Here is a 25,765-nt window from a genome sequence, read left to right on the forward strand (position 1 = left end):
AATACATATTCAGTAATGGTGTCAATAAATGGTATCCAGAAAACTGTATAGCCAAATGCAAAAGAATGAAACTGGACCCTAAGTTACACAATACACAAAAATCACTTCAAAATGGATTAAAGGCTTGAATGTCAAGACATGAAACCATAAAACTCCTAGCAGAAAATATAGGTGGTATGGTCCTTGACCTTGGTCTTGGCGATAATTTTTGGATTTGACACCAAAAGCAAAAGCAACAAAGGCCAAAATAAACAAGTGGGACAACATCAGACTAAAAAGAAGAAGTTTCTGCACAGCAAAGAAACCAACACAATGAAAAGGCAACCTACTGAATGGAAAAAGCTATTTCCAAATCATATAACTGATAAAGGTTAATATCTAAAATATATAAAGAACTCATATAACTCAATAGCAAAAAAAAATCTGATTAAAAAATGGACAGAGGGGCTTCCCTGGTGGCGCAGTGATTGACAGTCCGCCTGCCAATGCAGGGGACATGGGTTCGTGCCCCGGTCCAGGAGGATCCCACATGCCGCGGAGCGGCTAGGCCCATGAGCCATGGCCGCTGAGCCTGCGCATCCAGAGCCTGTGCTCCACAATGGGAGAGGCCACAACAGTGAGAGGCCTGCGTACAGCAAAAAAAAAAAAAAAAAAGGACAGAGGAATTGAATACATATTTTTCCAAAGAAGATATATAAATGGCCAACAGATACATAAGGTGCTCAACATCACTCATCATCAAGGAAATACAAATTAAAACCACAATGAGATATCACCTCATACCTGTTAGAATGGCTATCATCCAAAATAAAACAAAAACAAAACAAAAAAACAAGAGATGACGAATGTTGGTGAGGATGTGAAGAAAAGGGAACTGTTGTGCACTGTTGGTGAGAATGTACATTGGTGCCACCTCTATGGAAAACATTATGGAGGTACCTCAAAAACTTAAAAATAGAACTATCACATGACCCAGTAATCCCACTTCTGGGTATATATCCAAAGAAAACAAAAAAAGAATATTCAGATATCTCCACTCCCATGGTCATTACAGCATTATTCACAATAGCCAAGAGTGCCCATTAATGAATGAATGGATAAGAAATTGATACACACACACACACACACACACACACACACACACACACACACAGAGGAATATTATTCAGCCATGAAAAAGAAGGAAGTTCTGCCGTTTGCTGGACCTTCAGGGCATTGTGCTAAGTGAAATAAGCCAGACAGAAAAAGCAAAATACTGTATGCAATCACTTGTACGTGGAATCTTAAAAAAAAAAAGTCAAACTCTTAGAAATAGAAGAGTGGTTGTCAGGGACTGAAGGGTAGGGGAAATAGGAAGAGGTTGGTAAAAGGGTACAAAGTTTCAGGTATAAGATGAATTAAGATCTGAGTATATAATATAAAACATGGTGACTATAGTTGATAACTCTGTATCACATCATTGAAATTGGCTAAGAAAATAGAACTTCAATGTTATCCTGAGAGTGAGCTTGCATGCGTGAGAGAGGAATAAGTGTCTGTTAATGTCCAACTGACATAACTGATGTGTTCTTAAAAACTCTATAAAGTAGGGCTTCCCTGGTGGCACAGTGGTTGAGAGTCCGCCTGCTGATGCAGGGGACGCGGGTTCGTGTCCCGGTCTGGGAAGATCCCACATGCCGTGGGGCGGCTGGGCCCGTGAGCCATGGCCACTGAGCCTGCGCGTCCGGAGCCTGTGCTCCGCAACGGGAGAGGCCACAACAGTGAGAGGCCCGCGTACCGCAAAAAAAAAAAAAAAAAAAAGAAAACTCTATAAAGTAAAATTTCGTATGCCAAATGCGTTTTCCAGCAAATTCTCAAAAATGGGTCCAGGGTTGGTGGGTTAGAGCTACTGGAGATGTCCATAGCTATAGCGGATCCTACAAAAGGCAAATGATGTTAGACTAACAATTGGCTGTGGGGTGGGTATGGCGGATGGGGAGAAAGCTAAGAAGTGTGCCATGGCTGCAATACTCGACAACGCTTTCTATTGGCTTAATGTGTCCCTTTTGGAACCTTCCTCAAAAAACTAAAGCTGTTCTCTCTGAATCGCTCCCCCATGGGAGATACTGTGCAGCAAACGCCTTTCCCCATGTGGGAGATAAGGAGGAGTTAATGGACTTAGGGAGCATCATTGAGGATAAACGTGGAGTCTCCTGCTTGAAGCAGCACTGAAAAACGTTTGCTAAGGTTAAAGAAACAGACTGCTGAAGGTAGCAGGGCAACCCTCCCACCCTGTCCATCTTCCCACCTATGTGAGGGCATAATGGGCACCACTCCTCACCTGCATAGAGGCTGCCAGCCAGCAGCTACCTGAATCTGGGAGAGCTTCAGGGAACCACAGGAAATGAACACGAAGCATCCCAGGAGCTGGGCTGGCCAAGGTCCCTCTTCAGGTTGTTAATTTCTCAACAGTAGTCAATAGACTGTAAAATCAGGATTTTCACAGCTTTTACTAGCTTAAACCCCAAGCTACTTCAACTCAGTTCCCAGAGGCACTAGTTGAACTCTGCCTGCTAATGCCTTTCCCTTTGCTGTTCTTTTTGACTATCTCTCTGGTTCTGCCAAATGGTTTTCAGTTCAAACACCTCAGAAAGCCCTGTTTCTATGAGACTGGTTGGTAAATCAGCAATAAAATTGAATATATTCAGAAAATGGGCTGGATCCTGAGTAATTGGGGTTTTTTTTAATAGGGGAAGAATAGAAAAACAAAGCACTTAGAAATCATAAAAGGCAACTAGATGACACAGCTGAGAAGTACATATTTACTTTTTATTTCCAAGAATAAAACATATTTATAAAACATACTGTACTTACAGAAATTTGTGAAAGTCAAAATCAAATCAAAGTTATGGGGCCTCCCTGGTGGCTCAGCGATTAGGAATCCACCTGCCAATGCAGGGGACACAGGAACCCTGGTCCAGAAAGATCCCACATGCCATGGAGCAGCTAAGCCCGTGCACCACAGCTACTGAGCCTGCACTCTAGAGACCGTGAGCCACAACTACGGAGCCCACATGCCACGACTACTGAAGCCCACGCGCCTAGAGCCCATGCTCAGCAACAAGAGAGGTCACCGCAATGAGAAGCCTGCGCACAGCAAGGAAGAGGAGGCCCTGCTCGCCACAACTGGGGAAAGCCCGCACACAGCAACGAAGACCCAACGCAGCCAAAAATAAATAAATTAATTAATTAATTAAATAAATCAAATCAAAGTTATATCCTCTTTCTTTTCTTTCTTGACATGTTCCTCATAAGAATATAAATACAGAACTTCATCATTAATCTCACTAACCTTTAGCAAATCCTTACTCTTACAGTGATCTCTGGTGACTATAAGTTCCTGAAGACCCTTAAAAGATTACCCTAAGACCCCCAATCAAAATTACTGTAAAGTACATTTAAAACAAAAGTCCTAACTAATGGAGATGGTCAAGCATAACAATTTGTTCTCAACAACAGTACTTCGACTTCATCACACAGTGTCCTTAAGTTTGGAGCTATTCTACAGAGAATCCTCAAATTTGAAATTCTTTCCCTCTTCAAGTTTATGGATCCTATGTTTCTGGATCGCCAAGGATGGTAAATGAAATACCTTTCAGGCTGGAATTCCTTATTTGGTAGGATTCCTTGGTTACTTTTGTTTTCTTCCTTGAGCGAATGGATTTGGTCTTACTGTAATGTTTATTTTTATACACATGCCCAAAGGCCTCCTGGTGTGCTTTTATAAATCTAATAAATACTTCATGATAACTTAACTTGTTAACATAACACAAAAGATGTTGTCCGTTACTTAAAATGTACACTGTTTCAATTAAATAAGGAGTCTAGTACATATTTGCAAAGTTATAAAAGATTTCAATATCATGTTTGGATACATTTTTTTAAAAAGCAAACATAAAACTTACTGTCTTTTAAATGGCAAATTTATGCAAATACAAGATGAACCTTAATAACATATATTGCAAAGTTAAACTTTACGATACACTTTGCGTTTTTAGAATATATAAGTTTAATAAGTTATCAAGTTGAACCAGCAAATAACCTACCTTTTCAATACATAACTTTGTACTATGTCCTATCATATAAACACTCCAAGTAGTTCTAATTGCAAGCTTAACATAAAATACTACAACTGTCATTACACTCAGCTTTTGAGATGATTTCTCCATCAAAACAAGAGCCTAAGATAACGTTTCACAAAGTTTCAATTATAAAAATAATACACTGTTGAGATGGACTTCTATCAGTTGAAAACAACCATTGATTTTTGCAAACTCCTCCATTCCTCCTTTCTATGATGTTGTTTTTGAAAAGCTGGCAAGTAGAAAAACAGACCAATACTGAAAAACAAACTGTGATGTAACAAGAACCCTAGCATTCTAAAGCAAATCAAGCTAATGTGAAGGAAAGCATTCCAAATAAAAACAGATGATACTTTTAGGGCCTCGACCCAGTTTCCTCTCATCTCAGAGTGAGCCTCATTGTCTGTTACTTACTGTTTTTAAAGATGTACAGTCTAGTAGGCAAGAAAATGACTTGAAAATTAATAAGCTAGGACCTGCTGTAGAAGCTTTGTTTGAGGTATAAACTCTGGCACTTAACCTTTCTCATCCTTAATTCTGAAAGCCAGGAAATACCACTTTACTGGCCTATTTTAGAGTAATTATAAATTTTAGTAAATAACTTGAATCACTTCAAAGAGGCTGCAAAAAGCTATTATTAAATTGTCACAAAATTTTATGTTTGAAAAACAGGAAATACACAGAAGATTGTAATTCTAAAACTGAAATGAATTTGTCTCAAAACAGCTTCCTGCCTTATCCTGTAAGAACTAATTAGTTCTCAAAAATCAGAAATTGATCTAAATAATTCTATTGCTTTTCTGCATTAGAGAACGCTATAAATGGAAAAGCTCTTAAATGTGTTTGATGGGGAGAATGACAACAATGTTTGAATAATCACATCTATCCCTTACATACTTAAAAACAAAAGTCATTCTACTTAAAATAGTTTAAGATTTCCCAGGCCTCTAGGATGGTGCATATTCAACTGAGTATCTTCTTTATGCCAAGCCCTATGCTGTGGTCTAACTTGCTGCATTCTCAATCCTGTTAGACCCAACCCTGTTTTATAAACACCCCCATTTTATAAACAATATTTTGTCATTTTTGCTTTATAGCCTGGAAAAACTCCATAGGTAATATAATATACCTATACACATAACTTCAAATAAAAATTCAGGATAATGCCTACATTTTATTATAGGGAAAATAACTTGTTAAAAAGTAATACACACTTCAACAAATGTATGGGCACAGCTACACCATAAGATATCATGAAGTTGGATGCTTGCAGCTACATGTAGAATCACTATGCACATGAAAACTATACACTGAAAGAGGTGCGCTACATTTGTAACTCAAATACCATCAGTGGCAATCTTCTCAGTGGTGTGATCTTCCAGAATGGTCAGTGTAGTAGGCAGAAGAATACCCTCCACAAAGATATCCATATCCTAATCTCCAGAACCTGTGAGTATGTTACCTTACATGGCAAAAGGAACTCTGCAGACGTGGTTAAGTTAATGACCTTGAGATGGGGAGATTATTCTGGATTACCCGTGTGGGCCCAATCTTATAATTCGAGTCCTTAAGGTTGGAGGATGTTTCTCAGCTGTGGTCAGAAAGAGAGATGGCAGCTTGAGCAAGACTCAGTTCTCCGCTGCTGGTTCTAAAATATAAGGGGTTATGTGCAAGAACCGGACAGAGGTCAACGTAGAAGCTGAAAAAGGCATGAGTGAATTCCTCCCTAACCTGGGTATAGGGAAAGGCTTTCTAGCCATGACTCAAAATCTAAATGCAATAAAATAAAATATTAATACATTTAACTACAAATTTTTTTAATTTACAAGGCAAAAACTAATTTATTCATAAAGAAAATCAAAGTATAACTGACAAACTGAGAGCAAACTTTATGCAGCATATATCACAGATAAAAAGCAAATATGCCTAATATTAGAAACTTAAATATTGAGAGGAAAGAAGACCAAAAACTTAGCAGAAAAATGGGCAAAAGAAATGAACAGATAATTTACTAAGGACCATAATAATGGCCCTTAAAAATAGGAAAGATTTTCAATTTCTTTCCTAATATAAGAAATGCAAATTAAAACTACTTAGGGGCTTCTCTGGTGGCACAGTGGTTGAGAATCTGCCTGCCAATGCAGGGGACATGGGTTCGAGCCCTGGTCTGGGAAGATCCCACATGCCGCGGAGCAACTAGGCCCGTGAGCCACACTACTGAGCCTGCGCGTCTGGAGCTTGTGCTCCGCAACAAGAGAGGCCGCGACAATGAGAGGCCTGCGCACTGCAATGAAGAGTGGCCCCCGCTTGCCACAACTAGAGAAAGCCCTCGCACAGAAACGAAGACCCAACACATCCATAAATAAATAAATAAAAACAAAAAACAAACAAACAAAACTACTCCTTAGATACCATTTCTAACTATCAAATTGGCAAACATTAAAGAGCTTGGTGGCCCTCTCTGTTGGCATTGTTGGTGGGAATGCAAAATGGTATAATCCTTACAGAGGAAAATTTGGCAATACCTAACAAAACTACACATATATTTACCTATTGACCTAACAATTCCACTTCTAGGAATTAATCCTGAAGATATACTTCTAACAATGTGAAAATACATATGCAAAGGTTATTCATTGCAACTTAGTCTGTAATTACGAAATATTGGAAACAATCCAATTGTCCACATATAGGAGACTGGTTGAATAAACTCTGGTATAACCACATGATGGAATAATATGCAACTAAAAAAGAAAAAGAATGAGGAAGAGCTCTATGAAAAGACAACTACTCTTCGTTTATAATTTCTATTTCAAAATTCAGAGGATGTAGAACTTGCATGATGACATACATTTTTTAAAAATAAATTTTATAATAAAAGAAATTTGAAGGAATTGAGGCAAGTAAATTCCTAGAGAGCCTTATGAAGGTTATTCTTTGGGGAAAAAAGAAAAAATACTAAGAAGACAGAAAGGATGACAGACTACAGCAAAATAAATCAAGAAAACAAAATGACCTACAGAATCATACAGAAAGTTAGTCTCTGAGGTTGAATATAAACCACATAAATGAATACAGACTCTTGAAATCTTCATGAAAAAAGTGCAAATTCAAGACAAAGTCAAGAAGCAAGTAAAAAAGTCCAAGACAGGGCTTCCCTGGTGGCACAGTGGTTGAGAGTCCGCCTGCTGATGCAGGGGACACGGGATCGTGCCCCGGTCCGGGAAGATCCCACATGCCGCGGAGCGGCTGGGCCCGTGAGCCATGGCCGCTGAGCCTGCGCGTCCGAAGCCTGTGCTCTGCAACGGGAGAGGCCACAACAGTGAGAGGCCTGTGTACCGCAAAAAAAAAAAAAGAAGTCCAAGACATAGGTCAGTGAAAACAAATGAGAGAGAATAAAAGGTTAAAAGGTCAAGATATTTCCACTGTATTAGGATACACAGGAAGAAGGAGGAATTGTAGATTAGATGGAAGATGAAGAAAAGGATTTGGTTTGAGTTTAGCTATAGGAAGAAAAACTTAGCTAAGGGGTCAAAAATGATCCTAAGACTTCAACGTGTTTTAGACAGTGATTATGCTCATTATAAGTCTCTTAAACTTATTTGACCTAAATTTTTGATTGGAGTTGACTCGGCTTTTAATCCAAGTAGTACTTAAACAGAAAAACGAGATCTCAGATCTGGTGCTGTTTACGATGGTGTGGAAAGAAATCTGGAAATATGCCCTTATCTGGTTGTGAAAGAGAAGAATAGTAACCTGTATGTCTTCAATACTATGAAATCACTGACTTCAACACTAAAAAAAGAATAACCAGTTAAAAGAATCTGACCTAACACTTGAGCCAAATGATTTAAGATTTTTATAACCTATTATAAAACTTATTTTATGTACTGCCACAAATCTGTGTAAAGGCTCTGTTTTTCTTTTCCTTCATATGAAACCCAGTTCTAAAAATAGTCAAGTCTAAAAATAAGGCAAAACCCACATATTAAGTGTAGCTTTATACATGTACAAGTAACAGGGAAATCTCTACATCTTCTAGGAAAACAGATGTTGAGTTACTTATTCCCACTAAATTCTCTATGTTGGGTCAAACTTCTGGAAATTTTTTGTTAATATGGGCTATATTATTATAAAACCAAAATCTAATCTTTAATCCTATTAAATTAGTTCCTCTGTCCCAAAGAAATAGATGAACGTTACTAATAAATATGAAATTATAAGCAAAAAGAGTCAAATTAATCTCAGCAGCTTGGTTTCTATCATAAAAACCAACTAATTAACAGCTTACAAAACCTGCAAATGTCAATAAAACGCCTAATATATGCTTTGATCCAGTTCCTGGAAAGAAGCCATATGGAGAGAGAAAGAAACAAACTCACCTACAAAACATGTTTCCATTATTACACTTCTCTATCCCTTTCTGAAGTCTATACTTCAGAAACCATTTTTTTCTCCCAGACATTTCTCTAAAGATTAATGAGCAGAAAAGCAAAATTGGAAAAGGGGTTTTCAGAATGTGTGATTACTTTCCTTATCTCTGTACCAGTTTTCCCAATCCTTGAAGGACATCTATAAGGTAGATAGTGTGTATGCTGAGGATGGGCAAAATATTCTTACGGCAAAACTTGTGTGCCTTTTGAATATCATCACCCAGGTTTGTCAGATAGAAGATTAATAAGATATGACTAAATGACCTTATCCTGTGGCAGAAATTAGAAGAGACTGACTTCATATCTCAGAAGAGTATCAGGTAATAGAATGGTCTGCCATCAAATTTAATAGTATAATTTTCCTACCTTTATTTATCAATCAACAACCAACAGGAAAGTTAAAAAAATACATTAAAATAAAATAATATTTTTGTGAACTTATTGTCACTCTCCAAAAATATATAAGAAAATCTGTTCTCAACCTATTAAACTAATTGTTTCATACATAAAGATAACATTCTCAATGGCAGGATACTTTCGGTAGCTTTTCAGTGGAGATGAGAGAGCTTAATTGATAGATATATACGTACTCTCTTGTTTGGTTTTTTTAATGGATAGCAGGTTGAGGTGACTGCAATCTTCACAGTTCAAGTATATGCTCATAGGATAATTTATCACTACAGTGTAAGAATCACCATAAATTGACTACAGAAATCTGATACAGAAAGAGTACTGTCTGGAAAAAATTGATGAGGCATAAATTATTTCCAGCTTTCATTAGAATGGGAGTTTTTATTATTTATTTATGTTTTGCGGTACACAGGCCTCTCACTGTTGTGGCCTCTCCCGTTGCGGAGCACAGGCTCCGGACGCGCAGGCTCAGCGGCCATGGCTCACGGGCCCAGCCGCTCCGCGGCATGTGGGATCTTCCCGGACCGGGGCACGAACCTGTGTCCCCTGCATCGGCAGGCAGAGTTTCAACCACTGCGCCACCAGGGAAGCCCCGGGAGTTTTTATTTTAATGTAAAAAATAATAATGTGTACAACTGTAGAAATACTATTACTATAAATGGGGATGGAGTCAAAGAGAAAAGAAATATTATCCTCAAAAGGTCTTCTCCATATGATTTCAAAGCAATGGCAGCTGGAAAAGTTAAGTTATGCTTGTATTTATTCTAGACTTATAAGTGGAATATGATATATTTATAATTAAATTTAACTTGCTTTAAAAATATATTGATGATTTGGAATTTTTTTCCTCTCCATTATTTGGTAGAAAAGTATTTTCATTGGAAACTAGAAAGTTGATGGTTAACAGGTTGGTGAGATGATAAAATGCCATCCTCAGATCACTTCTAACCTGAGCTACGGAAAGGTATAGACTGATGAACTAGCATATTGAGCTAACCATCACCAAGAGGATGATTTTCTAAGAGGGCAGGGTATTCTTCATTGCATCTTCCATGAATTAAGCAAAAAATATACTCCCCTCTCCTGCCAATTTCCTTACTTCCCTTAAAAAATCCAGTAGACCTAGAATCAATTCATAAAGACTCACTTTAAAATATATTTTTGAAAAACATATATAAATATGTATTTTTTCAGTGGGTTCTAAGACTTGTCACCTGCTGTGTAATGTAGAAATTTATTTTCTTTCCCCTACATGTTTATTGCTCAAGACTCAGGATAGCAGTACTGGTTTAAGTCTCTTCACCTTAATCCATATTCTTCATGATTTCATAAGCTTGGATCATATGCTTCTTCATAAATTTCATCTTTTAAAATCATGCAGTATTTCTTAGTAAATATTTGAATCTTTGAAGTCCTTAATCAGTTAATTATCTTAATCATCTTTTCCTATATTTTTATATAACTACCTTTACCTGTATTTCTAGAAATATGATAACAAAAACTGTACAAAATAGTAGGAGGTATAAATCCTCCACAGTTTTATACCAAGGCAGGATGCTTTCTCTTTCATTTCCAAAATTCTTTTCAAAGTAACTCAAAATACTAAATGACACCTTAGTGCTTTGAATGAGTTAAGTTACCCAGAAAAAAGAAAAAAAATTAATTTCAGGGAGAATTCTCAAATATCTTTTACAATAGATTTTTCTGCTTATAGCCCCAAAGTTACCAGTACCATGTGATTATAATTGCTTCTAACGCTGGCCAATTCAACCCATAGGCACAAAGTAACTTAAAGCAGCATGAAAAAACTCTCAACAGAATCATTTGAAATATGAGCTGTTAACAAAATTTTCTATGATAAGGTCACAGCAAGAAACTGGTTTAAACGTCATTTTTCAAAAATAAGAACAATTTTAATATAAATATATTTATTGTCAGTAATAATTAAAAAGTTAAACAAAAGAATAAACTAAAAACACAAAATGCTTCCTAAAATGTAAGTAAATAGTATATCACATCCACTATCCAAAATTGTTCCAAGAATAAGAAACAGGCTCTGCTAGAGGTAAAAAGATACCATAACCAGCCAAACACGAATACATAGAAATCAATAAATTAGCAGGATAAAAATGTCTTAGAGATATCATTACAAAAAAATACATGACCAAAAATTTCACTCTGTAAAAACACCAGCTGTAAGTTTGCTTTTTTATAATACTTATATTCAGCATGTACGTCCACCAGAATAATCCATTCAAAAATACTTAAGAGTAAGTTTAACCAAGGAGATGAGACTTGTACACTGAAAATTATAAAACATTGCTGAATAAAATTTTAAAAGACATAAACAAACAGAAATTCATTTATGTTTACAGAATAGATGATTTAATATTAAGATGACAATACTACCCAAAATGATCTATAGATTCATTGCAATTTCTATCAAAATCTCAACTTTTTTTTTTTTTTCATAAATAGAAAAAAACCTATCCTAAGATTCATCTGGTATCTCAAGGGACCCTAAATAGCCAACACAATCCTGGAAAAGAAAACAAAGTTGGAGGTCTCATACTTCCTGATTTCAAAACTTACTATAAACCTATGGTAATTAAAACAGTGTGATACTGACATAAGGACAGACATATAAACCAATGGAGTAGAACAGAAAGCCCAGACACAAACCATCACATATATGGTCAGTTGATTTTTTACAAGATTGCCAAGATCATCCTATGGAGAAAAGACAGTCTTTTCAACAAATGGTGCTGGGAAAACTGGATATCCACATGCAAAGATTGAAGTTGGACACTTACTTTACACCATATACAAAAATTACATCAAAATGGGTTAGAGACCTAAATGTAAGACCTAAAATTGTAAAACTCTTAGAAGAAAACATAGGGGAAAATTCATGACATTGGACTTGGCAATGATTTATTGAATATAACACCAAAAACACAGGCAACAAAAAGATAAATTAGACTTCATCAAAATCAAATTAAATTTTGTGCATCAAAGGATACTATCAAGAGAGTTAAAGAATGCTCAAAATCATTAATCATTAGAGAAATGCAAATCAAAACTACAATGAGATATCATCTCACACCAGTCAGAATGGCCATCATCAAAAAATCTAGAAACAATAAATGCTGGAGAGGGTGTGGAGAAAAGGGAACACTCTTGCACTGTTGGTGGGAATGTATATTGATACAGCCACTATGGAGAACAGTATGGAGGTTCCTTAAAAAACTAAAAATAGAACTACTGTACAACCCAGCAATCCCACTGCAGGGCATATACCCTGAGCAAACCATAATTCAAAAAGAGTCATGTGCCAATATGTTCACTGCAGCTCTATTTACAATAGCCAGGACATGGAAGCAACCTAAGTGTCCATCAACAGATGAATGGATAAAGAAGATGTGGCCCATATATACAATGGAATATTACTCAGCCATAAAAAGAAACGAAATTGAGTTATTTGTAGTGAGGTGGATGGACCTAGAGTCTGTCATACAGAGTGAATAAGTCAGAAAGAGAAAAACAAATACCGTATGCTAACACATATATATGGAATCTAAGAAGAAAAAAAAAAGGTCATGAAGAACCTAGGGGTAAGATGGGAATAAAGACACAGACCTACTAGAGAATGGACTTGAGGATGTGGGGAGGGGGAAGGGTAAGCTGTGACAAAGTGAGAGAGTGGCACGGACATATATACACTACCAAACGTAAAATAAATAGCTAGTGGGAAGCAGTCGCATAGCACAGGGAGATCAGCTCGGTGCTTTGTGACCACCTAGAGGGGTGGGATACGGAAGTTGGGAGGGAGGGAGACGCAAGAGGGAAGAGATATGGGAACATATGTATATATATAACTGATTCACTTTGTTATAAAGCAGAAACTAACACACCATTGTAAAGCAATTATACTCCAATAAAGATGTTAAAAAGAAAAAAAAGAGAGTGAGAAGACAACCCACAGAATGGGAGAAAACATTCGCAAATAATATATCTGAGAATGCCTTAATATGCAGAATACATGAAGAACTCTTACAGTTCAGCAACAAGAAGACAATGCAATTAAAACATAGGCAAGGAACTTGAAAAGGTATTTCTCCAAATAAGATATATAAATGGTAATAAGCACAGGAAAAGATGCTCAATATCATTGGGCACTAGGGAAATGCAAATCAAAACCACGAGTTACTACTTCACACCCATTAGGATGGCTATTATGAAAAGCAAAGCAAAATGAACACAGAAACAAAACAAAACAAGAAAACAGGAAATCACAAGTGTTGACAAGGATGTGGAGGAACTGGAACCCTCATGCACTGCTAGTGGGAATGTAAAATGGTGTGGCTGCTATGGAAAACAGTTTAGCAGCTCCTCAAAGAGTTAAAGGTAGAATTACAATACGATTCAGCAATACCACTCCAACATATAAACCTAAAAGAAATGAAAGCAGGGACTCAAACAGATACTTGTACTCCAGTGTTCATAGTAGCATTACTCACAATAGCCAAAAGGTAGAAACAACTCAAGTGTTCATCAGCATATGAATGGATAAACAAAAATATTATTCAGTCATAAAAAGGAATGAACGTGTGAGATATGCTATAACATGGATGAACCTTGAAAACATAATGTTAAGTAAAATAATCTGGAGACAAAAGGACAAAAAGTGTATGATTCCTTGTGATTACCTAGAGGGGTGGGATAGGGAGGGTGGGAGGGAGACGCAAGAGAGAGGAGATATGGGGATATATGTATATGTATAGCTGATTCACTCTGTTATACAGCAGAAACTAACACACCATTGTAAAGCAATTATACTCCAATAAAGATGTTTAAAAAAAAAAAAGTACATGATTCCATTACATGAGGTACCTAGAATAGACAAATTCCTAGGGACAGAAAGTCACATAGAGGTTACCAGGGTCTAGAGGGAGGCAGAGAATTTATTATTTAATGGTTATAGAGTTTCTATTTGGGAATATAAAGCTTTCTAGAAATAGCTAGTGGTGATGGTTTCACAACATTGTGAATGTACTTAATGCCAGTGAGTTGTACACTAAAAAAAAAAATGATTAAAATGATAGAATGGATAAACAACAAGGTCCTACTGTATAGCACAGGGAACTATATTCAATATCCTGAGATAAACCATAATGGATAAGAATTTTAAAAAGAATGTATATATACATATAACTGAATCACTTTGCTGTAGAGAAGTTAACACAATATTGTAAAACAACTGTACTTCAATTAAGAATAAATATTCAGTAAAAGAAAAAAAAAATTTAAAAAATGGTTAAAATGGTAAATTTCATGTTATGTACATTTTACCACAATAAAAAAATAATAATCTATTTGGTGAATACCTAATTATCTCCCACTGCTGCTGAAACCTATTCTGTTTAGATTTCCAAATTACTATTAAATGTACTGTGTATGTGTACACATGCTTCTAAAATGGATCTCTCTTGAAAAACAGACCCTAGTATGTTGGGCACATCAGATATCCTAGAACACACTTTCAAAAATTCCAAATAATTATAGCTGCACTCCAATTTGATAGCTGTTTCAGTATTTATCTACTTCAAAATTAACAGGTACAACTGAAGGAAGAATACCCACAAATTCTGCTGATGGTCCAAAAGTATGTTTATAGTCCAAGTGCTAAAAATGAACTTCTTACCTGATAGAGCATGATAGGTTCTATATTGTATCCTAAGGTATCTGCAAAGTTCTTAGCGATGACTGTTTTTCCACAACCCTACAAATGGAAACACAATCATTCAAGGGATAAGTCAAAACCACCAAAAGTCAGGAAACAGAACTTAGTAGTGAGGCTGCTGTTCTTACTTTTCCTCCAATTAAACATATGTCCTTAACCATGTGAGACTGCATCATTTCAGCCAGTAGTTGTTTATGGCTTAAAGTTTGTATAAAACGGTCTGATGTGCAAGGTTGACTTAATGGCCTGGTTCCAGCTGGCACCTATAAAGAGAGGTAAATATAATATGCACATGTTTTTCTCAAAATAATAGTTAAATGAAAGCATACAACTGCCATTTGAAAGCCCCTACTAATTTCCTGCTCAATTCAATTCTATACTGTTTTTGATATTTCAATAGAGCAACAGTTATTTTCTCATTCACACATCTGATCATCGTTTTCATCAAACTTCCAAATCAATCATCCCTCTAAAATTAAAGCCCTATGCTGTCAGACATTTTCATATGAATCAAGTAATTTTCATACTATTTATAACTTATAATAACAATGTCACTGCTTGAGAATGAAGTTTTTTGCCCAAATTCCAGTTATAAGTACAGAATTTAAAATCAGTCTACTGGGACCCTCCAAAATCACCAAAGATCTCCTGATTTTTAAACTGTCCACAAATCTTTTTCCACTCTTAGTTTAGTTTGCCACTCAGAAGCATCTGTTCTTAAAATCTCCCATCCTTCACACCTACTTCCTTTTATTTGCTATCTCTTCCTTATTAAAGTCTCCTGGATTTCCATGCCCCGCTGGGGACTCCGGACTTGATCATACTGTAGGCAAGACAAACCCTAAAGAATTACAAGTTTGGAAGTGACAAGATCAGATTTGTTTTTAAGAAAACAAATGGTGGTAACATAGAAGGCTAACTTGAAGGGCCGGGAGGCAATGATGTTAGAAAGCCATTACCAAAGGGAAGCAAATAATGAAAGCTCGCTCACATCTCATGTCCCTGGACATTCTGTTCAAACCGCCTGAAATGTCCTATCACCTTTCCACTCCTGGGCCACTGGAAAACTCCTGTGTCGTAAGACTTAGCTCAAGCCCCATCTCCTCTCTGAAACTTTCTCTACTCCTTCTCCTGACTCCTGGTGTTACTTCCGTCTCTACATCTCCGTAGCCATTCCAATGCAGTTCTTACTCATGTGCCTCTATCCTAGACCATCAGCTGTGAGGTCACTCATCTGAAGGAGACAGAAGAGTGTCGTGTGGAGTGTGCTGTCTAGAAGGCCCAGCTGTGCCATTTGGTAGCTGGTGACCATGGGTGAATTGATTACCCTCTTCACATCTGTTTTCTAATCTATAAAATGGAGATAATAAAAGTTATCTCTGGGGTTATTGGGGGATTTAAATGGCATAATATATGTGAAGAGAAAAATACAGTAACTAGTACACTGCAGGCACTGAGTGGATTTTAATACAGAGCCTGGCTCATGGTAGACATAATCAATGTTTCGTTTGATGATTGAGTAAATACAGTGACCTGAATAAGTATTACTAATATCACGTTCAAACAAACAAAAAGCCTATCATGAATGCTTGCTCTGTCATAACATAAGAAGGCAAGCATTTATTCTTTCCTACATTCACTTACAATCTAATTGTCAGCATTTTTCAGGCTGTGTTTCCTAGTGTTAGCTTCCTATCACATCTTAGGGTTCTTAGGACCCTCAAGGGAAGGGTTAGAAAAAGGGAGGCAGAGCAAGCAGTTGGAGCTCTATGAGCAAATATCGTTCCCCTCCTCTAAAAACTGTTCAACTACAACAGCTCATCTTTTAACTGTTTCATGTAGCTGACAAAGATTTTATTTGAAAGGAGCATTCCCTAGTTGTTAAAATATGTTTGAAAACAGGGCCTTCCCTGGTGGCACAGTGGTTGAGAGTCCACCTGCCTATGCAGGGGACACAGGTTCATGCCCCGGTCCGGGAAGATCCCACATGCCGCGGAGCGGCTGGGCCCGTGAGCCATGGCCGCTGAGCCTGCGCGTCCGGAGCCTGTGCTCCGCAACTGGAGAAGCCACAAAAGCGAGAGGCCCGCGTACCGCAAAAAAAAAAAAAAAAAAAGTGTTGAAACAATGACTATTTCTTACCAAGGACTCAGAACACAAAATGCTTTCATTAATAAACACTTTATTTGATTTTCCCAGAGGCTGACTTTGGTTTTTGATGAAAAGCTATCCCTATGTTTCTCCTGAACTTTTCCAGTTTACAAACATATGTGACTCTGGATATATAGATATACAGATACACGTATATAGATGTGATGCTATGGAACCAAAGAATACTTATAAGGGAATCATAAACCCAATCTAGGTCATAAAAATGGACAGAACAAGGCACATCTTAGAAAGTACAAACCTTGATTCATTCATTACCTTAATGGTCACCTCTTTTTCTGCAATCCGGATGGTCACAGAAGCTTGGAAGACATGGTTTTCAGTCATCTTCTCCACTCTCACAACCTCTTCAGGAAGCAGAGAGCTTCTTGAATCTTGGAGTTCAAAGCGCTGTAAAATTACCAGAAAGACATGTAATTTACTTTTTATTTTAGTATTAATGTTGGATATCTGGAAGGTTCCATCTTAATTAGAACTGAAACCCACTCTATGTTATAAAAATAAAGGTAAAAAAATTAATGAGAATTTTTTCCCCTATTTTTACAGATACCACTCATTCTACTTAAGCTAATTACTAAGGTGATATGAAAATAGTCCCTAAAATTTACTAAATGCCAAGAAATGGAATCACTGAGTTTCTGATCTGGTAGAAGTTTGCAGCCTACAATGCTTGATGATCGAAGGTTCCAGTTTCCTAGAAAAGGATGATGAGACTCTTGAAAACATGCTAAAGGAAATTAAAATAAGGCCTATATCAGTTGATTTCTTAAATCAACTGAAGTTAATAGCTGCCTGGACACCAGTCTGCTGATTGCTTGTGTGGTTAGTTTAACTGATTACAATAAAGTATAACAATCAATCTTCCACAGTATCTGGCACAGTGCCTTCTACAGTGTAGGTTCTCAATATTTGTCAAACTGGATTTAAAAGGCCCAGACCATTGATTCTTTCTCCATGTAGACCAATGATCAATGTTCTAACACTAGGTTACACTCCCTAATCCCAGCTCGTTATATAAAAAATGCACACAGAGAACACAAATAAGTATATGAAAAATGAGGATGCTAATTGAAAATTAATTAAATCCTATGCCCTACTAATAGCAGCATGTTCACTATGAAGAGCTTAACTCATTTTTAGTATTAAACAGGCAGAAATTATTCTCCCCAAATCCTACAATGCTTTTAGAACATTATCACTATAGTGAAAGACTTGAAACTCAATGAAAGAACAGATTACTGCTTATTCAACAGAATGACTCAACTCTAGAAAATATATTTTGGGGAAGAAAATTATTTTCAACTTCAACACTGTAAACATAACAGCCCAGATCATGTTTTCATTGCTGTGTCTTAAGTACTCAAGACTCATTCCTCTTCCCAAGCCTAAGAAAAATTGTTTATTTGTGCTACCATAAAAAACATAAGTTTTATACTTTGCACAATTTATATATGCAAATTCCCATGGTGTCACACAATGTGGTAGGAATTGCTTCCATGCTGTAGACAAATAACAATCATTGACACCATAATTTCATGCCAAAAAAAAAAAAAAGGGTACACTGTATTTCAAGGAGGTTCAATTTGGAAAGGAAGCCTTAGCAAAGTAATTAAATTCACTGGAATTTAGAACTTAGACCCATTAAATTCTAAGAAAATATATATATGAGCTTAAAGGGTATGTTTTCACTCCAGCCAGAGTAATGTCAGTTTAACTTGATATAGGGTTAACGTCAGAGCATTTATATTACAGAAATGAACACTAATGCCTTGAACCACACTTGCTGTACTGGTTATGTCCTTATAAATAATTCAAACTAAAATATTTCAGTAGAATAAAAATAGTAGGCTAGAATACACTAAAATAGGAAAAGAACTCAAGTTGCAAGGTGAGTTACCATGTGTTGGCATAGGGAATTTAAAGACTCTTAATCAAAAAGGAAATTGAGGAGTAAAACAGATATATAATTCTTCACAAAATTAAGGCAAGAAAAGACAATCACTTTTTCTTCTCTTACATAAGTAACAAAATTCCCCTTTTTCCTTTTTTTTTAAAAACTCTACAATCAGATTTGAAATAATTCCTGTTTGTAATATGGATCCTCAATCAGTGCTCTATGTTCCCCTTAATGATAAAGGTCAAAATAAAGGCCAAACAAAATGAAGCAGTACTGACTACTTTCTTTGGAAAACTCAACTCTTTAAAGGTATTCTATAACTTTATAGAATTTGTATGACTAATTTTGAAATTAGAGACCAGAAACGCATCAAAGTGTTTTCTTAGTAAAAATGAAGACCTTTGTTCATAACGGACTTATCTAGACACTGAATGCCTTCTCCTGGTTGTGTCACAAAACTTTACATTGCTTCATTTTATCAGAACTCTGACATTTTCTTCTACCCTATGTACCCTTGTTCCCAAGGCAGTGGACTTTGTGCTGATGGGCATCTATGGAGCTCATCTGTAATCACAGCCTCTTTTCTTAAACACTAAGTACTCTATTTCAATGACCAATGTCAAAGTAGCTCAGATGTTAATTAAATCAAAGATGAGTTCTAGTTCTGTTTTTCAGAGCCTGGAATGAATCTTAGAGTGAACTATACAGTCAGACTGGTAGTTTCCTAACTCCTTGAGCATAGGAATTAATTTCCCCATTTCCAAATGGTTCTTCATTACCTCCCTAACACCCTTCCACCTTCTCCTTTTTCCCCTCCCTCTCCCTCACCCCTTCTCACACACACAGCAAATCCCTTTCTTCCCTTTCATCAGTGGCTGCTATTTCACCGTCCCTAGCCCTGCTTCTATTCTTTGCTGTCTCTTCTACTTTCCTTTGCCTCTTTATTGACCATTACTTTCCCCTTGCTTCTTTATGCTTTTCTTTTAGATTCTGCCCCTAACTATACTTTTTAGCATTTATGAGGAACGGCTTTTTGTTAGTTTTATTTTGTTATTATTATGATTGACATCACCAATCAATGAAAATACTGTTTCTTGGGTTGGCTGATATATGAAATAAAATCCCACGGAAGTAACTAGAATCTATTGTTCCACTCTCCGGAGCCCTTCTCACTATTATCAGCTGCATAGAGTACTTCTGTACTCCCAAAGACCCTGTGTACTCTTTGGGATAAGGGAGAAACTAACACCATTCCATATGTCAAATTCTGGCCTCCAGAAAATGAAGGGCCTACACACAAGACCACAACAGCTTAGTGTTCACATTCTACCTACTCCTTAGAAGTCTATACACCTTGACCCAAACTGTGTAAGAAAAACAAAAACAGTCTTTCATAAAAAGGAATTATTTGGGGTGAGTCAATGACTCTCTCTCGCCAAGGGTCCACTTGAAGTGGCTCCCACTAGCCAAAACCTGGGATAATTTTAGCATCAAAATAAATGACGATAGTAATCAATTATAACCCACTGAATAAAATAGGGATCCATAAGTGCATATTGATATAAATGAATAAATTAATACACGGAGGAGAAGAAAAAGCTCTTCCTTAGTGTAGAATGCCTACTAATAAATGCAGAAGGAATGTTTACGCCCCATCACTGACATGACAATGCCTCCACAGGTGGAAAAGAAGAGAAGACAAGGGCAAGAAAGAAAGATGGAGAAAGAAAAGTAGGAAAGAAGGGTAAGAGAGAGATGAGAAGAAGGGACAAGAAGAGAAAATGGGAAAGGTAAGGAAAGAAAGTGAAGCAGACACATACTTTTTTTTTTTTAACATTGCTATTGGAGTATAATTGCTCTACAATGGTGTGTTAGTTTCTGCTTTGTAACAAAGTGAATCAGCTATACACATACATATATCCCCATCAGATACTTACTTTTAAAACAACTTCCACAGCCATCTTCCCTTCATGTCCTAGTAAAACAGTGTATGGGTAAAGCCACCGGATTGCACGTTCGATGGACATCATAGGAAAGGAATCCTATTTAGGAGGAAAAATACGTAGGAATGAAGAACACCTAAAATAATCACAGAAAATTTAACCAAAATGTACATATGACATTGAAATTGCATTATAAACAATACCCAATAAGTTTCTCCTGTTTCCCAGAAGTCTACAAAGGCAAATATTCATTGTTTCCTCTTCTTGTTCCACACCCTTTGCCTTGGTAAACTCACCCACTCTCATCTTTCAGCTGCCGTGTATGTGTTGATGGCTCCCATGTCTCTGTCTCCAGTCCTGACCTTTTTCTTGAGCTCTAGACCTAAACTCTCAATTGCCCATTAGATGTGACTATACGGATGTCCCATAGACTCCCATTCAGCATGTCTGAACACACTTCCCTATCCTACTCATTCCAAAGTACCTTCTCTTTTTCCTCTACTCCTAATCTGAGTTAATCTCATCCACATACTCCTAGCTTCACTGTTATAACTACAAAGTTAGAAAGTGTTCATTATCCTCAAATCCTTCCCCCCCAAATTGCTTTCCCAATTCGGTTTATCCTACTTTAAAAAGTCTACTAATAAGGACAACTAGGGAAATTTCAATATGGACTGTTTATTAGATGACATTACAGAATTATTGTTAACAGGCTGAGGGGTGTGATAACGGTGTTCTGGTTACGTAGAAGAATGTTCTAATTCTTAGAAGTTGCATACTGAAGTACTTAAGAATACTGACTACAATTTACTTTCAGAATTGTTTAGAAAAAAATGAGAAAGTGCAAACAAAAGAGGCAACATGTTAAAAGTTGGTGGTTCTAGTTAAAGGGATTATGGATTTATGTTTTGCTATTTTTGAACTTCTTAGATCTGAGAATTGTCAAAGTAAAAAGTTCCAAGGAAAAAACAAAAAGAATGAAAAGTAGAAGATGTGATAAATAGGAGGAAAAATGCTGTTCCAGATGTATAGAACAGCGTAAACAATACCTGGGAAACCTAACACCCTGACCCAGGAAACGTAAAATAAAAAGCAACAAGAGATTAAAAATAAGTCTCTTGTCTAAGTGGTGTCACTACTACCTTAGATTATGCTCTCCTTAGCAGAGTCTCCTACCTGTTCCCTGTGCATCCACGCTCCCCCCACCTCACCTCGCTGCCAACAGAGGTGTCTTCCTCCAACATATATCTGATTGCCACACATCCCATCTACTTAATAATGTCTAATGGGCCACTTCTTCCACACCAGAAAATACAGACAACTTCACTCACCATGCAAAACACTTCACAATAAGGTCCTATTGTGGTACACATGCTTGCTCCAGTGATACAATTTATTATCATGCTCCGAAAAACACACCAGGCCCTTTTGTGATTTAACACCTTTGGCCCATGCTGTTCCCTCTGCCTAGGGAACACTCCAGACACTACTGTCATGACCTTCGTGAAACTGTGGTGGACAACGTCTGTTTTCCACCAAATCCCCTCACCCATTTTCCTCCTTCATGTGCCTCCCAGCTTTCCCTTCCAACAGCCAGCTGCTGCAGGTCTTTCCAAGAAAACTGCCCTTGAGTTCCTGAAGCCAGCTTGGCTCCCAGAATGGGAGAGCAGCTAGTGCCTGGGAATGTGTGCCCCCTGGGACAATTACTAACCAGTGAGACTGATGGTGCTAAGTGTGAAAGTCCCAGTTCCCCTGCCTCAGGTTGGGGCGAGTCTGAGGCATGACTTACACTGCTGCAGACCTCTGCATGATCAGGTAGAAGTCCTCCTTCCCTCTGTGGAACTTTCACCTGAGCTGCATGTCTACCTTCCCCTGTCCAAGGCTGTAAGCTCTTTAAGGACTCAGAATACATCACTGGTCTCTGCACAGTTTCCTGGGCTGCACAGCAAATTAATCTCAGGCCTTGCAATATTTATAGAGGAGTATAACAAGGCAAAGGGAAATGATTAATCTCCAAGGGTTAACTTTTAAGTTTTCTTTGCCACATTTGGGTACACCAGTCATTAATTTATTTTATACATACCAGGATTTGAACTGCAGCTGGTAAACTATCTAAAGGAAAATCTGGAAGTCCAAGAGCAGAAGATTCTTGGGAACAGAGAGTGGTGGCAAAGGATAAGAGTTGAGAAATTCTAGGGGAAAACAAGAAGTGATACTAAATTTTATTCTAATAGTTATAATACATAAAATCTGTTAAATATAAAATAGCTGGGCCAATTTAATTCATTGAAAAAGTTGACATCCACTATTTAATTCTTAGGGAATAGTTCCATATTATAATATTCCATTTCAAACTCAAGCTGATTAGGTTCACAGATGTATTTCTTAAATCTGTTCCAATATGTGAGGTTTTTCATAACCTGGCCCAAAACTACTCTGCCAGTGTCACCACCCACCTTTCTCATCTAAATCCAAACTCCAGCCTCCGGGAGCTTTTCATAGACCCAAGAATAAGGCATATATTCTCATGACATGCTTTAAAAACTTTTTCTTAGAATTCCTTAATTCCATTCTCTATCAGTCAAAAGCCTACTCATTCTTTAGGACCCATCTCAAATGTCCCTTATAAAGTCTCAACCACAACATCCCCCAATACTCTGAAATTATGACCCTTGCCACACTGTTAAAGTAAGGTATTTATACACATATCTGTAAACTCTACTAGATCTTGAGTTTCTTGTATCAAAGACCATGTCTTATTAACTTTATCATTAGCTAGTTCCATAGCTACTGAAAAATTCTTCAAACAGTTGTTGAATGAATGAATGAATCAGTGGATCAATGAATGGGCAAAACAAATTCAATGTTAAGTGTCCATATATATATCTGAAATACTTACTTCTCAGCAGAAACATTGGCTCCAACTGAATACAACAGTTTAAGTTGGTCCTAAAATAACATAAAACATATCAAATTGATTAATAAGGAATGTAACAGATTAAATGCAAATGTTTGACAGACATAATTCAACCTTTTAATTAAGCAGACACTATGTAATTAATAGCAAAAAATCATTTCTTGATACATGTCATTTCTAAAAGAAGAGTTGGTCTTTTAAAAAAATCTTTCAGACAAATAATACCACAATAACTTTTCTTTCTAGTTTCCAGAGATTTTCTTTACCTTTGTATCCATTTTTCTTTCCATCAACTACTGAGGGGGACATCTACAAACACAGTAACGTTTTTATAGTAACTGAATTTATTATAAACAGGAAAACTATTTAAAAAATAAATTATCCTTAAGGGAAGAGGGGCAAGATAGAAGAGGGGATTAAGAGATATAAGCTACTATGTATAAAATAAGCTACAAGCACAGGGAATGTAGCCAATATTTTAGAATAACTTTAAATGAAGTATAATCTATGAAAATATCGAATCACTATGTTGAACACCTGAAACTAATATTGTAAATCAACTATACTTCAATTAAAAATAAATAAAAATCTAAAAATAAAATAAATTATCCTTGTTCCTACTTACCTGGAAGGGTAGATAATAAATATCTCTGGCTTGAAATCGAGATCGGAGCGGGGGATCTAATGGATTCCCAGAGTACCTAGGTACTGGCAAGCCCAAGGCGATCACTCGGAAATCTTCACTAACTCGGACAATCTTCCAAGCATCCAATTCTGTTTTGGTATGATTCTAAAAGAGTAAGAAATCAAAAATTACAGCATAATGATAGAGATCACAACTGCAAGAGTCAGGCTAAGGAATTTATGTCCTGACTGCTGGGTAAACTGTATTGGAGAACGCACTTGAAGCCAAACTGTCAAGGAAGGGAGCAAAGTGGAATCAAGAACAGGATACCAGGGAAGGCTCACAGAATGAAGACTGGTGTTTGAAAGGAGAATCATCCAGGAACAAAGGCGATGTGGGTCAGATCTCTAAACCCTAGTCAATAACACAAAGGAACAGTCGGAAGAGCAAGGAAAATAAACTGGTTCAAGCTAGAAAATGGTAGTTCTAGAGGGGTAGACCACCAGCAGAGCAGAGACTGCCCAGGGACCTTCAATAAATAACTATGTTTATGGATATATTTCTACCAAGGTATATTAATAATAAGAAGTAACATTCTTTGAAAACTTAATACATGATAAGCACTTTCCATGAATTTTTCTCATTTAATTTTCACCACAATCCAAATAGACATTTAATTCCTTTTCATGGATGAATAAACTGACATTCAAAGGAGTTGCATAACTTGCCCACATTCCTGCAACTACTATATGGTGGAGCTGAGACCGGAAACAGCGTAGATTTCGGAGTCACAAATCCTGGCTCTAGTGCTTGGTGCACATTCTAGCTAAGTGACCAAAAACTTGTTATCATACCCTCTGAGCCTCAATTTTCTTATCTATAAAGTGGAAATAATACCACCGATATTACTATGGCTGTCACGAAAGTTAAATGTGATCATGCATGTGAAAATGAAAGTATCTGGTCCACAGCAGTCACCTGTTAAATGTCATACCTTCCTTCTCTGCCTGACCCTTCCAATGTCTCTTCACTGTTCTTCAGCCTTTGAAGAGCCCCCCAGTCCCTTGCTGTTGTCCTCTTTATACCCTCTTATATCACGCCATCTAAAGACTTCATTGCACTTATTCATTAATTCAACACATAGTCATTGAGCATCTACCATGTGCCAGGCATTGTTCTAAAGTTTGAGACAACAACAATGACAAAATTCCTGGCCTAGTGAAAGTATGATCTAGTAGAGGGAGGCAGACAATGAGCTACAAACGTAAGTAAATAAATCATGTGGGATATTAGAAGACTCTGTGGAAAAATACAGAGCAGAGTAAAGGAGTATGGGGGCAGAGGGCACATTGAAGTATTTAATAAAAGGGTGAGGGCAGGCTTCATTGGTAATACAGGCAGACCTCGGAGATACTGCAGGTTCGGTTTCAGACCACCACAATAAAACACATATCGCAATAAAGTGAGTCACAAAAATTGTTTGGTTTTCCAGTTCGTACAAAAGTTACG

The 25,765-nt window shown here is 37.0% G+C and overlaps 1 protein-coding gene across 3 annotated transcripts in view; it reads right to left on the reverse strand.

Annotated features, from left to right (window-relative positions):
- Positions 1-25,765, reverse strand: part of VWA8 (von Willebrand factor A domain containing 8) — a 359,206-nt gene that overhangs the window by 263,260 nt on the left and 70,181 nt on the right. For all 3 annotated transcript variants that reach the window (XM_027116169.1, XM_027116168.1, XM_027116171.1), the window contains exons 6-12: positions 24,257-24,421; positions 23,614-23,663; positions 22,798-22,906; positions 20,709-20,813; positions 17,133-17,264; positions 14,837-14,971; positions 14,670-14,747 (exon numbers count right to left, since the gene is read on the reverse strand). In XM_027116169.1, coding sequence (XP_026971970.1) covers positions 14,670-14,747; positions 14,837-14,971; positions 17,133-17,264; positions 20,709-20,813; positions 22,798-22,906; positions 23,614-23,663; positions 24,257-24,421 — 774 coding nt within the window. The remainder of the gene's footprint in view (positions 1-14,669; positions 14,748-14,836; positions 14,972-17,132; positions 17,265-20,708; positions 20,814-22,797; positions 22,907-23,613; positions 23,664-24,256; positions 24,422-25,765) is intronic.

This window comes from Aethalodelphis obliquidens, unplaced genomic scaffold (assembly GCF_003676395.1).
Source record: "Aethalodelphis obliquidens isolate GAN/ISIS:26980383/991018 unplaced genomic scaffold, ASM367639v1 scaffold16, whole genome shotgun sequence".
Classification (NCBI taxonomy): Eukaryota; Metazoa; Chordata; class Mammalia; order Artiodactyla; family Delphinidae; genus Aethalodelphis; species Aethalodelphis obliquidens.